The following is a 14,823-nucleotide window of genomic DNA, read 5'->3' as shown; positions in this document are numbered from 1 at the left end:
AAACACACACAATACACATGACCCTTAGCTGTTTAAAATCCTCCCTTAAAACCCATCTGTTTGCACAGGCTTTTTTTATTTTTTATTAAACTGTTTCTTATATGTATCTTCGCCTTCTTTGTTCTTGATACTATAGTTTATTTTGCCTTGTTTGTATTGTATTCCTTGCTTTTATATGTTTCTTATATTACTATATATATTTGCAGCAAATAGTTAAGGAGGTCTTCTTTAATAAGCCAATTAGAATCTAACTGTTTATTCTGTTGAATGAGTATGTCTTTTTTGAAAAATAGACCTGTGGGCTTTAGAGGTTAAACTTTGGAATGAGAAAATTTTCACCTTGTGTGTCTTGTTATCACGGTGTGGGGTCTTAAATCTGTTCAAACAGTCACATCATGTCGACCTATGTTCTTATGGCGAGCAAATACCTTGTCCCCATATGGTTAAGTTCTCTTCCTTGAGCTGAGGTTAGATTTAGGACCAAGGTGTGAACTCAGTTCAGGTTAGGTACCGTATACTGCATGTTGGTAATGGTTAGGCTTAGGGTAAGGGTCTGAGTTAGGCCATATAAAATGAAAGTAAGTCAATAAAATGTCCCCATAAGAAAAGAAAAATGTGTGAGTGTGGGTGTGCATGTGAATGATTAATTTTTGCTACAGGTCTCTGTATTGCCTTGTGATGGATTGACAATCCAGATTCCACAGCATCATACAATGACAAGAAGTATAATTTTTTCATAGATAATAATAAAAATAAAGGAACTTTCTAAAGATAAAATAACGACAAGGAAAACACTTGGGTATGTATAACTTTAAGACAAGATATGGACATCTTCCAGAGCATTTGTAACATTAAAACAGCGAAACAAAGGTTGAAAACCAAATTAAATACATACATGATCTTCCATATTTAATAGAAAAGATTTTTTTCAACTATATTTTCACACATTTTATAAATGCACCAATAAACTGCCTGTCATGTGGAATGCTACCAAAATGTCTGAGTCTGAAAGAAGGCCAGTTTGGACAGAATGAGTCCAAAATGCATCACAAGCAAAAGTTATGTAATGAAACTTTAGTTTTTCAGAAATTTCAGTGGTGTGTAGTCTTGATTGTCATCTCCAAGATATTTATTAAGGAAAGGGATCACTCTAAATAGATTGATGTGGAAATCTCTGGAATCATCAATGGACTCAACCAGGCCATCTGTGGAGCTACACACCTGATGGGTTCCCCAGCTTACCACTCCAATCTATGAAGAAAAAAAAGAGAATCAATAATACACACTTTTACTTTGGTTAACCTTGTTGACAACGTGCTGGCTTTGAAATGAATAATATGGTGTCATTATTCTGTCAAAAGTCCACACATGCAAGAAATACTACACCTAGCTGTACTTCATACACACACTGTAAATAGAGTACCACAGGCCCCAATATATCACACACATGCTTGATCCATCTCCTCCTCATGTGTAGACATGTTTCTGTGTGCTCATTGCAAATTTTTGTGACTTTGAAGGCATTACACACCAGACAAGGGAACCCTCCTGTGATTGGCTACTTTTTAGGAAATCTCGCATCTTGAGTTGAGACGTGTTGTCAAGGTAACCAGCGTAAACTGTCTTACCATTTCCAGGTAACGTTTGAGCTGTTAAAAACCCTTTTTAACACACACTCTACAGCCAGTCAGTATTCATCCAGAGAATGTTATATCTAATGGTAACTTTGCGTACCAACTTCCAAATCTTGAAGAGAAGCGGTTAGCCTGAAGTTGCTTTGCCAATAGGAAGAAGACTATAGCCTTAAGTAGTGGGATTTCCCGAAAAGTAGCCAATCACAGGCAGGCTGCATTGCCTGATGGGTAATGCCTTCAAAGTGACAAAAGTTGACTGAAACAGGAGATATCCAATCACACGCGTGCAGAAAAGTAACTAGCCCTCGTATGGGTGATATATTGGGACACTGTGGTACACTATTAGCGCATGTAAAATGTTAAACATGCATATGAGGAAGACTTAATGAGCACCTGTATGAAGTAAAGCTGTTAACAGGAGTTTTTTGTGTGTGTGGACTTTATGCAGAATAATGACACCATACAATAACCAATTTTGAAACGTTGCTGCATACACATGTTTACCTGGACGGTCCTCTGCTCATGGTTCTTGAACACAGCACCGCCAGAATCACCTGTCAAAACAATTTTTCAGTTAGAAAAGTGCAACACCATTGTTGATTGTTGAAAGGTGACAAGATTGTACACACCTGTGCATGCTATATGATCTCTGTGGTCAACCAGACCACCAGTGCACAAGAAGTTATCAGTCACAGCAACTCTTTCATCTTTTGTGGTGATGCCTTGTGCCAGCAGTGCTTTTTTGATGCATAGATCTCTCTGCAAAGGGTTATTTGAAGATAGCATCAGAGATACATTGAGTTAGAAAACAAAGTTGCCTAATTGACCAAACTCACGTTCTCTCCAAGTTTGGCAAAGACATCCTTTTCTGCAACCAAAGGCTCCCTCCTTGTTAGGAAACTGAGTCGCTCACGATGATTCTTTAACAGGACCTCCTCTGTTAATTCAGAACACAAATACATTTATTCGTTCTGCATTCATTTGCACAAACTCCTCTTTCTACTTTTACTGTAGCTTCTCCAAATGCGGTTGGTGGCAAGGAAACTTTAGTCATCTGCCAGTTAAACTTCTTAAACGTTTCATGTTATTATCTATGTGAGCAGCTGTTTTCTTGTAGAAATCACTTGTCCTCTAGAGTTAAGGGCACATTTATTTGACTTCTTCCCATGTTCCCATGTTGCTCCTCACTTTTAAGAGTTGAAGATAAATGTTCTTTATACTCAGCCATTAAATAACAGTTACATTTTTTTAAGACAATATGATAACCTTAAACAATTTAATCATGAATGGAAACACGTAGCTGTTTATATTTATTTTAAAACTGTTGTAATGGATTCCACCATTTGATCAGAGGTCTCAAAAGTGTCGATATCTGCGTAAAAAACAAAATAAAAAAATGATAAAAGTATCTCCGTTATGTGAGCAAACATAAAATAATGTTTCTACATTGTACTTGAATACAAAAAATTTTTTTAAAGTTTTTTTTTTTTTTCCATAAATGACTCATGATAATCTAAAACTATTGACATGATCTTGGAGCTGATGATATGCTTAATTATTCAATTCATTCACCTGTCTAACTCTGCCAGGTTTCTAACCACTGCTCATCTGATTCACCTGCTCCTGCCTATTTAAGCTGCTTGCATCCAGTTATCAAGCCTGATTATCTTGCTCTCTCTAGCCAGTGGTGAGAGTGTTTTTAGCTTCCCTTAGTGTTTCTGATTTCCTGATCCTGACCTGTTCTACCCCTCAACCACTGAGCCTGCATGTTCGTGTTCTGATCTGTTTGCTTGACCGGTCTCCGGACTCCTGCTTGTTCTCTGGGGCTGCAGCATCTGGGACACAGAACTTGCAAACCAGGTTAGTGACTCACTTTCATAATTTTCCTTGTTTAGACAACATAGTCAATAATACATAACCTGTGCTTCCTCTCTCCAGAGTTTCCTGCCTCAGACGCCCTAGCCTCTGCTACTGCAGATCCACAGCCTGTTTGTTCCAATAAACACTTTCTGAATAATCCTATTATCTCTCCTGCCTGAATCCTTGGTGTTTCTGGTCTGAGTTGTGACATTATTTTATTAAAAATAGTAACATTGTTCAATTTTCTTGTTTTGGTCAATGTGTTGGTGGAGAAAACAAAAAATACTGACTTAGTCTAGTTTTGTTAAAATTTTCAATTTCAAACAAGATAACATACTGTGGAGTTTACTGAATAGAAGCCCTGCATGAGGAGTTAAATGTGTTCTTTGATAGCCTGCAATGCCTCATACCTTTCTATGTGTCTGAAAGGGGTAGGCTAAACTGAATTGTTTGTCTGGCTGAATAGGCGAGGTCTTCTATTTCCCTGTAAAGGGATTGGGGGTTGCGATGACAACAGGAAGGGACCACTCAACTGCTTCATTTTAGGTTTTTAAAAGCTGAAATCTCTGTCCACCCCCTCTTTTTAAGGTTGTTTTTCTTTCTTGATATAGGTGGCTTCCTTCATGCCCCTCTCAAACCACCTAGTTTCTTTGCGCAAAATGTGAACATTCTGGTTCTCAAAATAATGTCCTTTGTCCATAAGGCGTAGATGTACAGTAAAGTAAGGCCATCTTAAAAAATGCAGTGTACGTATATTGGGGGGAGTGGTGACTTAGTGGTTAGGGCATAGAACTTGGAATCCTGAGGTTCTGAGTATGAGCCTCACTCCCACAGCCTCCACTCTGGGTCCCAGAGCAAAGACCCTTAATCCCACACTGCTCCCCGGGTCGTGAACAATGTCAGCCCACTGTTCCTCAAGGGGATGGGTTAAATGCAGAAAGTTCAATTCGCTGCTCTGTACTTGTGACAGTGTAATGACAATAAAAAGCTGGAAATATATATATATATCCGATTTCAGGTTTAGATAGGAGGGTATTGACCTTGTTGCTTGCATGTTGATTCGCCAACCAGGTTAAGAGCATCGCTAGTCTCCTGCGTGCAAGGGATACATATTGGTCTGTAAAGCAGTTGATAGGAAAAAAAAAGGGTTTGTAAAAAATCTGCTATATCAATAAATGAGCCATGTTTTTAATGAAAAAAATTTGAAATACCTTGCAACATCAGAGATCCTCACTGGTTCTTCCAGTCGGAGAAGAGCGACGTCATAGTCATAAAACTCGGCAACTCCCTCGTTCACTTTGGCAGTGAGGTTATAGTTTTCGTGCAGTATGATCTTTTTCACTTTTTTCTCTGCAAATATTAAACTTAATGTATCTATATCATACAGACCAACTGTTATCTTTGGACAGTAGCAATATAGTTTCCTTTTCATTGTGAAATACATTGAAAATAATAGCCTTACAGCTGTTTATTAAATTAGTTGGAGGTTGATAAGGCCATCAGTGAGTGTAATTCATTACCTCTTTTGCCTCCATCCTCGATATCAATCTTTATATGTTCCGCTTCATCTCCGAAGGTGAAGCAGTGAGCAGCAGTCAGGACAAAGTCAGGCGACACCAGTGAGCCGATGCAGGTTTTTTTTTTTATCCCCTAAAGCCACACAGGAAAGCAGTATAATAAGTGTAGGTCTATACTTTTGATTCTTTATATATTTATGCTGAGTTTATCAATTTAGCCCAGATGAAAAGCTTACAGCAAAAATAAGGATGTAATGCAACCAACGATTAAAGAAAGGGTAGTGATATGTTTTAGGTTATCGTACTGATATACAGGTAGCCTTGAAAGAAACTTACTCAATAAAAGTTTTCAAATGTCATAAATCTTACATTTCTTAATGGTTTTTTGCTCTACTACATACGTCCTTTGAATAGTTAACTCATTGATAAATTGTACAACCTGGTTAATAACGAAAACCAGCCATGGATATCTTCTCCTCTTGTCTGTTTTGTCCCCTGTGGTTTCATAATCTCTATGAAGTCCACACAGTCCAACAACTTCACTTTCATCTGCATTAAAAACAAGCAAACAAGAAAAGCAAATGCATATTGGTTAGATATAGACTATAGTAATAGGCTCTGATATTGGTGGTTGGTTCTCTTTACTGGATTTCAACTTTAGAATCAGAATCCAAATCGACTTTATTCATTATGTTTGTGTACAAATAATGGTCTGTGACTTTAGTTTCACAGTGTTCAGAAACTTTAAAAGGAGTTAAAAAACATGAGAACACATGTATCTTTATGTGTATGTACAAGCAAAATGTAGCATGAATCTACTTTTAAAGACAAATTAGGGTAGTTCAACATACATAAATATTACATTCACTCTCAGTCTTTATGGCCCATGAATTTAATCAATCAATCAATTTAATCACTCGATACCGGTCCACTGCGGTAATTCATCATTCCCCTCCAACATCAGGAGCAGCAGCTTGCCTCTGCTACTTTTGGAAACTAGAGAAGCAACCAGACCCCCATTTATGATCACAGTTCTACCCTGAGTTAGATTACTGCTGAAGGAGGAATTATGGGAAAACACACAGGGATGCACATACACACACATTAGAGGATTTATGTAGCTTCTCCTTTTCTAACAGGTCTTACCAATTATTTTATCAAAGGTCTCCTGTAACTCTACAAGTTTTTTCATTCTGAAGTAATGTTCGCCTCCTGTTCCTGTAGTGAGGGGTTGCAGGTCTTCATCAAAGATGTCAGCCCCGATGGCAAAGACATAGATGTCTGAAAAGTGGTGATAGGTTAGTGATTCACTGACATGAAATTCAGAGGCTTTCCACAGTATTCATAAGTCTTTAAACATTTATATATTTTATCACATACAAGGCAAGGCAAGTTTATTTGCATTGCAAAATTCGGTAAAAAAGACAATTCAATGATTACATGATTTAAATATCCCTTGAAACATTAATAGATTTTATCACATTACAATCAAAACATACTTCATTGATAATTTATATACAGAACATGGTGCCTGTTGTATGGAGGGAATTTGTTCAAATTATTATTTGCAAGCAAATTTTGTAAATGGAATCAAAATTCCATCCAGAAATTAAACTTAAAGTGTTTCTTATTTAAAAAAAGTTTTGAGCGACACTTAATTGTTTGTTTGCTTTTTTCAGATTTTATTCTTTGTAATTTTTTATCATCTAGTATTTTTTTCACATGTATTCTACAGATTTTTTATTTTCAATTTTTACTTTTGAACTTTTCCTTGTTTTTTAGATTAAGTGTTAAATGTTAAAGATCGCATTCTTTTAAAGTAGCATTTTAAAATGAGCAAAATAAATGAGCATTCAAACACATTTTTCTTTCATCAGTCAAGAAAGTGTTTTTATTGGGCTTGAGGTGAAGAAAATTTGAAAAATCTGCAAAACACGGTTTTAACTTTTAATCTGAAAAGGACAAATTTTGAGAAAGAATTAAATATATTAAAACGAGATGAAAAAAATTAAATAAAAAAGGTATTCACAAAAACTTTTTTTAGTAAGAAGACTTTCAAAGTTTAATCTCTAGATTGTATTTTATTCAACTTCATTTACAGAGCTTTTTTTTTTCAAACAATAATAGAACAAAATTCCCTCCTTACCGTAGTAAAATAGTACAAACAGTTTGCACCTTGCTTCAAATACTGTTCTAGTTAATGTATTTGTTCTTCGTACAAATACTTGAAATTCTTTGCAAAACAGTTCATGCTTAGATGCACAATCTGAAAGTTTTCTGTGAATATTCAGCTGTTTCCCAAATATACTGGGCTTAGCATTTGGTACCAAGGATATATTTATTGTTTGTTCACTTGAATAGAATTTGGGATATTTTTAAGATGGGGGAGGCAACATCATGCTTTTGGGGATGCTATTCTTGACAATTTGTTTTGTTTATTTCTTGTGAGAAAATAAAAACGCTTACAGAATACAACATAACCCCTGCCATTTGGCTGCCTTTAAGCCATAGAGCTACAAGAGATGTGATTCATTAAGTAAATTAAAAAAAATATCCAAAAGACTTTCATTTGCATATGTAGCAAAACATAGTTTTAGAAAATATTAAAGGTATAGTGTAGGATGTTATTTTTCCGATTGAATCATCAAAATAAGTGGTCCTCATAATGGTCAATCATTCTGTTGATATGTTTACGTAAGGCGTCCTATGTGCTCGTCCCCATTTTCACTTACCGATGGGTCTGACAGTGGGGAAAAAATGGAAAAAAATGGAAAAACCTTTGCAGCTTTCTGCAGGCTTCTTAAGTACATAGGGTAAACCTGTGTGGTTCTGAACAGCCAGGAACTTTGCTAACACTGTATATGTCTTTCCTTACAAGGTAATAAAATGATGGCCCAAATTGGATCTCAATTTCTTTCTTTCTTTTTTTTAAGGCAAAATGTTGAAAGCTTACCCAGATATTCTTCTCTTGATCCAGCTTCTCCAAGTTGATTCATGTAAACCATGTTTTTTATTCTGGCAACAGTGGGTTGAGGAGATCCACCCATGTTATAGGCACCTGCAAAGGTAGGCTTTTAATTGTAAAAGTCTTAGACTGAATACATTTGTAAAAAGCTAAGCATGCTTCCTCATGTTGTAGCAGATTCCCACAGTAAAAACATTAGCACCCCCAACATACTAAATTATAACATGTAATTATCGTAACTTAGAGCTTAAATAGATTACATAAGATTGAAAAAACGTAATTACTGGTAATGGTCAGTTGTTTTTATATCATGAAACATGCCCATTACCATCTGTGAAAAAGATCAGGACATGCCGATGATCTTTGAATCGCTCTTTTCCAACTCGTTCCTTTATAAAACCCATTTGACCCTCAAATGCTTTGAAGACAAGGTTCAGATCCGTTCCAGTGTTCTTGTCTTTAAAACAAACCACATACAAACATATATTAAACCAGAAGCAACAGTCTTGCTGTATTTAAAATTAGGACATTGTGTGCTTGTCCTAGACTTACTTCCCACTTTAAAATTTTTCAGGTTTTCTATTACTGAGTTAAGTTTTATTTTGCCATCCAAAAAATCGAGAATGTTGACCACCCTGTATACTTCAGACGAGAAGAAGACGATGTCGTAGTTTGGTGACACACTGAAGGAGGAGATCTGTGGAAAACAACTCAGTGAGGCTCTTTTAAAAACTTCTGACACAACTTTATGGGCACCGGTTAACTTGAATGATTGCAGGGAAATGCTTTGTTAAAGCAGTACAGCTGTTTTTTTTTTTTTTTTTTCATTACATATGGTTGTTATTCTATAGAGAAAGTGATCTATTAATCAGCAGGGTCCTTTTCGAGAAGCATGCTTTGGCAATGAAGCAAGAGCCTCAAGCCAAGAAACATCAGTCAAGATTATGATTTCTTGTGTGATTTTCCTCTCCGCAGACACCTCCTTCAGCTCTGCTGGGGTAAGCCCGGGGTGCTTCCAGGCCAGCCAAGAGATAGAGTCCCTCCAGCATGTCATGGGTCATCCCCTGGGCCTCTTCCTGGTTGGACATGCCTACAAAACCCCCTGAGAAAAGCATGCAGGGGGGCATCAGAAAAAGTTGTCTGAGACAAGTGTCTCTACTCCGAGCCTCTCCCGGATGGCTGAGCTCCTTATCCTATCTCTAAAGCCACCCTTCAGAGGAAACTAATTTTAACTGCTTGTATGCAGAATCTTGTTCTTTTGGTCATGATTCAGATTTCCTGAATGTAGGTGAGGGTAGGAACATAGCCTGATCGATAAATTGAGAGCTTTACCTTTTCGCTAAGCTGTCTCTTCAATACAACAGACTGGTGCAGTGTCTGCATTATAGCAGCAGCTGTATATTGATCTGTGGGCCCATTCTCCCCTCAGTTAGGAAGAGGACCCCATGATACTTGAACTCCTCCAGTTGAGGCAGTACCGTAACTTTCCTCCAACCTGAAGGGGTCAAGCAACCCTTTTTCTTGTTGAGTACTATGGCGTCAGACTTTGAGGAGGTGATTCTCATCCCGACCGCTTCCACTTGAACGCAAACCACCCCAGTGCATGATGTAGGTGTGGCAGGAGGGAGCAAAGAGAACCATGTCTGAGGCAGTAACTCTACTGCAAGTTTCAAGTGTGAGTTTCTCTTTAGTTTTGCTCCTATGACCATTTTCCTGTCAGTAGTACTTCCCAACAGTGATATTTCTCTAGACAACTTAAAGAGATTGTTTGGCTGTGCTGTATCTACAAATACTTCTCAGTAGAACAAATCTCGTAAAATCTTCATGCAGCATTACCTTCTAGTAGATTATTATGGGTGGTTTTACCAGCGATATGATCATTAGGCTTTTTAGTTGAATTTTATTACATTTGGCTTATTTATAATACTCCAATTAATAAATCTAGCTGATTATATTTAAACCTAATTTTTGCAGAATACGCTTCACTTGGATCAGCATGTAGCAATGGTACGTACCTATTCAATCCATTTAAGATATAAATAACTGAAACATTGTTTTCGATGCATTCTTTTTGCATGGTATCATAAACTCAGTCAGCTGTCAGTGGACCCTTCAACAGGATAACCTACATCTCCTGAACTTTGTTTCCAGTCCAGCAAACTATTTGTTGATGCTTTTAAATATGTCCTTTTGTTCATATTCTACCCTGTAGAGTTAATTTGATTTCCGGCCAAAAACACCATTCACCAATGGAAAGTGGCGATCTCTGTAATAAATATGACACCATGTTTTAAAGAGCTTGCCAGGCTTTCCTGCCACTATCTACTTTTTGTGTCTCACCTTTCTAATCAGGGTAATAACTGCGTTTCTTGCTTGATCAAATTCTTCTTCTTTAATGCTCTCAGAAATGTCAACAGCAATATAGATATTGAGAGTCCCATTTTTTGAAATCCTGATTTTTCTCCCTTCTTGGGTATCATCTGTAAAACAAGAGAATTGTTGAGTGAGTCATTTGCTTTATTTTTTACAAGGTATTCTCATTTCACATGAACAATTAGTTGTTACTAGAAAGTACAAAAGGGAAACATTGCTATAGTTTTTTTTTAAAGAAAAATGATCTAGACACATTCATTGTCTGACAATAGCAAGAGTAATATGATTAATTTAGGAACTTACTTAGTGACTGACTGGTGGTGAGGGTGTCTTTAATGGCACTTCCAAATTCTTCCGAAACCTCTTTTGGGGTGTCATATGTGTGCTTGACTTAAAGGGATAGCAGCAAAAACACAATATTTACTTTAGATTTAAATTACAGGAGCTGAAATTGCACAAAAAAGGATCAAATCCAGTACAGACATTTCCACTAGCAAAGGGAGTTAATTAGACATCTCTAAATATTTTTAGGGTTTTTTTTTTATCCCAAAACAAAAGCAGTAAAAATACAAAATCAAATGTTTTCTTGGTATTTTCAAAAGATTAATACGATATTTTTAATCTGCTTTTTTCTTAACTGCACAGCAAATCTCTCACAAGATCCGGCTGTGGGAATAGATGCATTTCTGAGATGTTGACAACTTAAAGTTGGAAAGAAGAGGTTAGAATAGGAAAAAAATATTATAAATGTATACACATTCATACCACTTAAACTTTCCCATGTCTTGCTTTCACAACTGTAGATATTTGCATCGAACTTTCAGACACCAAGTATAGTCTAAACTTATGAACAGATTATTTTTAATCCAAGTTTAAGGAATAATTAGTAATTATTCCAGTCGTGAAAAGCTAAACATCAATAAATAGTATAAATTATTTAACAGACACTAAATACAATTAACAACATTTCAATTTTCAAAATTAATTAATACCATTGATTGTTTTCCTTCTATTTTTCAGTTATGTGCTACTTATATGGAGGACCAACTCCATATACCTGGTGCAGGGAGTCACACTAGAGGTATTGTCATGTATTTACTGTTTAAATGTTTCATGTACTAATAATCACTTATTGAAGAAAGTATAGATGTCTGAATTTTAACGTTTTTTTGGCACAAATTGCACATATCAGTGGTTCAGCCGTTATAAACGATCAAGGTATCATCAAATCTTACAGTAGCATGCTGGCTCTGTTCCTGTCCACTGGCCGTTCTCCTGACACACTCTCTCCTTAGAGCCAATCAAAAACAGGTTGCCATTACAGCTGTATTTCACTCTATCGTCAATCCCAAACATGTTTCCCACTCTTGAGGCTCCAGGCGGGACTCCAGGATCAGGACAGGCATCTCCGGCTGTGCAAAGAACAAAAGATAAGACACTATGACCTCTGTTATTTCCAAAAGTAAGCAATGAAGTGGATGTTTTACTCAAACCAGCAATGTTGAGGGGAGGCCTACATCAATACTTTGGCTTTGTTGATGAAAATTAAACTAAATGTCATAATTCCTGGCACTAGTGCTGGTTTGATTCAGGATTCAACACACCTGTGAGCTCCGCCCTGTTTCCAATCAGGCTCCATCAGATTCACCTGCTCACCTGACTGTATAACCAGACCAGTTAATAGCACCCGATTATTACAAGCCATCAGTGAGTTTTATCCAGCATGTATACCTGCCTGCATGATTCTGACCTGATTCTGCCCCCTGATTCTCTGAAAACTGCCTGAACCCTACCGGACCTGTCATTGTGTGTTTTTTGGATCTTACCTGTTTTCTGTCCACTGAACTCACTCTCAGATTCTCGGCTGGATTATTTCTGGATCTCGGATCACCTGGCTTTGACTCTAGACCGTCTCTGGATTCCATACTCTGGTTTGTCCCCTTGATTATTCTGCCTGTCTCTGCTCTCACAGTTCTGACCCTGTGCATTTCCCTGGACCAACAATAACTCTCAAAAAAGGATTCCTCCTAATCCGTCTGCATGGATTTAGGAACCCTCTGAGTCTTCAAACCTTGGAAAGCAAGTCCAGTGGATTATTTTTAAACTTTTACGGAGCCCTCTGAGGTTCACCAGTGATGTCACATGGCAACCAGCATCTTTGGAAACTCTCAAAGTTTGTCCCCAAACACGAGATGTTTAGTGACCCGGAATCTAACACTAGAAACAATTCCCTCTGCTTCTGTCTTGTCACTCATCTGTCCAATCTCCTTCCAGAAGTTTGGGTTGCTGACTCGGGTGAATCCCTTCCAACCTGCGGCAGTTTCACATTCCAATAAACTGTTACCTGTCTCTCAATGTTTCAGGTTGAATTCTAGGTCTTCCGTTTTCTGGTCATTACACCTTCATCATGCAAACTCTATGTTTCATATTATTAGTAATATTAGTATACTACATATATCATGTACTGTAATCTAATGTCATGATGTATTCACTAATACACTTTTGTTCTTTTCTAAACTTTATATCATCAAGTCCTGTCCTGTCTAAAATACTGCTTTCTACATATTTCAATAAACTCTGAGTGTGTCTGTTTGTCCCACACACAAAACTTCATGTCCCCTTATAACATGGTAAAATGAAAAGATAAAGTTGCTCAGGACTCACAGTCGCGGCTGCAGATTGGAGTGGAGCCATTCCATTTCCCATTCGGTAAGCAAACCCGACTGGGCGAGCCTCTCATGGTGTATCCAGAGTAGCAATCATACGATGTCACATCGCCCACATAGTACTTTTCCTGACCAGGGAAGACGTTTCCATTTTCTAACACATTTGGGTCAGGGCATTCAACACCTTCAGGAAAGAAAGTCAGCTGTTATCCAGATGAGGAAGTCTTAGGTAAATTCTGAAACCTCAAAAGATATACTGCTCACGTTTGCATCTCTGTGGTAGAAACCTTTTGGGTGGGGGTCTCCAGGAGCCGTTAGGCTGACAGAGGCGAGTCAAAGCAGGATATGGATAGTATCCATCATGACATTGGTAGATGAGTAAGCTGCCTGGCAGTAGATTCTTAGACAGCGTATATTCACCTCCCTCTATATCCAAATCATTCCGAGTACAATTGCACAGAACCTCAACACCTAAAGGAGACAGAAATTGAATATAGCATCTAATTATTTTAGGTATCACTTTAAGACTAATGGAAATGTTTTATTATATCTACAGAAAAGTTGCTTTATTGGTTAAATTTGACATCAAATTTTATTATTTAGTTTAATGTGCTGAAGAAATATTATCAGTCAAAGACGGTTTTACTATACTCAGGATTGATATTGGTACGCAAAATTTCAAAGAAAACAGCTGACTTTCAAATCGCAAACAAAGGGTTTGGAGGTAAAGAGCTGGAAATCTTTCTAAGTTATTACAATTGTTTTTTTTTTTATAATATCAAGTGTAACAGAATTAATCAACACTTTCATTTGGTTGGACAAAGCGAGGGGCTCTCCTTATTTCAATTATTTTTTAGTGTTAATTGACAGCTTCCCAGATGTATTTTTATCAATGAGGTATTTTTTTAAACTTTTTTCCATTTTTCATATTATTCACTGGAACCGCGTGTTTCTTTATCCATAAGAAGTGTTGTATGGTTAAACTTTAACTACGTACAATGTCTGTTAAACATGGTCCACAGCTTTTACATTAACAAAAATTTTGAAAGATACGAGGTCGTTAACTATTCAAAAAATTTAGGATATTTTTTTTAACTTACTTACTTAGATATGCATTAATCATGATACTATCATAAATTAGCATTGTGAAATTCAAAATAGATTAAAACTGCTGCATTCATATTGATTTATGGTATCAAAAGCCTGGAGTCGTCACAAAATTGTGATGAATGTTTATTGGTTGAAGCCTTTAAACAATAATGCTTACCCGAATTAAAACATTTCTTTAAAAAAATTACATCTTATGTAAGTTTGCATGTATTAAAATATCACTTTTCAAACAAATTAACATTATCTTATAATCTCGGCACCTTTTTTCTTTTAATTTGGAAAGAGGAACTTTTAAGCTTGTGTATTGTCAATTAAAAATTCCTTAACTGTGCTTGCTAGATACCTGGACATTTTCAACATTTTAAAATCTGAAAGCTGATATTGTTTGTTAATCAGAAATGCCTTACCCAAACTGAGGAAACACAAGAGTGCAGCAAGCCAGCTCCAGCTGCCAGAAGTCCCCATGTTTCAGACTAACAGACAGGAAATGTGATGAAATAGCAGGAGCATTTAATTTATTTCAGAGTTGATGAAAAAGTCCAGAGTGGGGGGGCTGTACAAAGACCAGTCTGTTACTCATTACATGTTTGAACAGTTAAAGGAAATCAATATGTTGGATGCCCTAAAACTTTTTAACCAAGAGTATTCAGTTTAACATGTTTGTCCAAAGAAGACAAAGATGTAACAAAAAATAAATA

At 36.8% G+C, this 14,823-nt stretch overlaps 1 protein-coding gene across 1 annotated transcript; it reads right to left on the bottom strand.

Moving 5' to 3' along the window:
* Positions 1-792: 792 nt before the first annotated feature.
* On the bottom strand, positions 793-14,689 carry LOC119775881 (complement factor B-like). Its single transcript, XM_038274013.1, has 18 exons — positions 14,533-14,689; positions 13,280-13,486; positions 13,014-13,199; positions 11,585-11,761; positions 10,653-10,739; positions 10,317-10,456; positions 8,529-8,673; positions 8,305-8,433; positions 7,965-8,069; positions 6,158-6,292; positions 5,451-5,560; positions 5,015-5,144; positions 4,706-4,844; positions 4,535-4,611; positions 2,471-2,571; positions 2,264-2,393; positions 2,139-2,188; positions 793-1,251 (listed from the first exon to the last, which is right to left on the bottom strand). The coding sequence occupies exons 1-18, from the start codon at positions 14,588-14,590 to the stop codon at positions 1,075-1,077; spliced, it is 2,283 nt and encodes a 760-aa protein (XP_038129941.1). The 5' UTR covers positions 14,591-14,689; the 3' UTR covers positions 793-1,074.
* Positions 14,690-14,823: the final 134 nt, after the last annotated feature.

This window comes from Cyprinodon tularosa, unplaced genomic scaffold (genome assembly GCF_016077235.1).
Source record: "Cyprinodon tularosa strain WSP-4 unplaced genomic scaffold, ASM1607723v1 ctg9, whole genome shotgun sequence".
Taxonomy (NCBI): Eukaryota; Metazoa; Chordata; class Actinopteri; order Cyprinodontiformes; family Cyprinodontidae; genus Cyprinodon; species Cyprinodon tularosa.
Note: the sequence above shows the minus strand (reverse complement) of the source record. Positions and strands in the feature narration are given on the sequence as shown.

What these genes read in the sequence shown, in the direction of transcription:
- LOC119775881 (XM_038274013.1), bottom strand. Translation starts at nt 14,590, where the DNA reads ATGGGGACTTCTGGCAGCTGGAGCTGGCTTGCTGCACTCTTGTGTTTC. An exon ending in AACAGAGCCAGCATGCTACT is followed by an intron (nt 10,740 to 11,584) that starts GTAAGATTTGAT and finishes TATCCCTTTAAG; the next exon opens with TCAAGCACACATATGACACC. An exon ending in GACCTTTGATAAAATAATTG is followed by an intron (nt 5,561 to 6,157) that starts GTAAGACCTGTT and finishes TTTTTAATGCAG; the next exon opens with ATGAAAGTGAAGTTGTTGGA.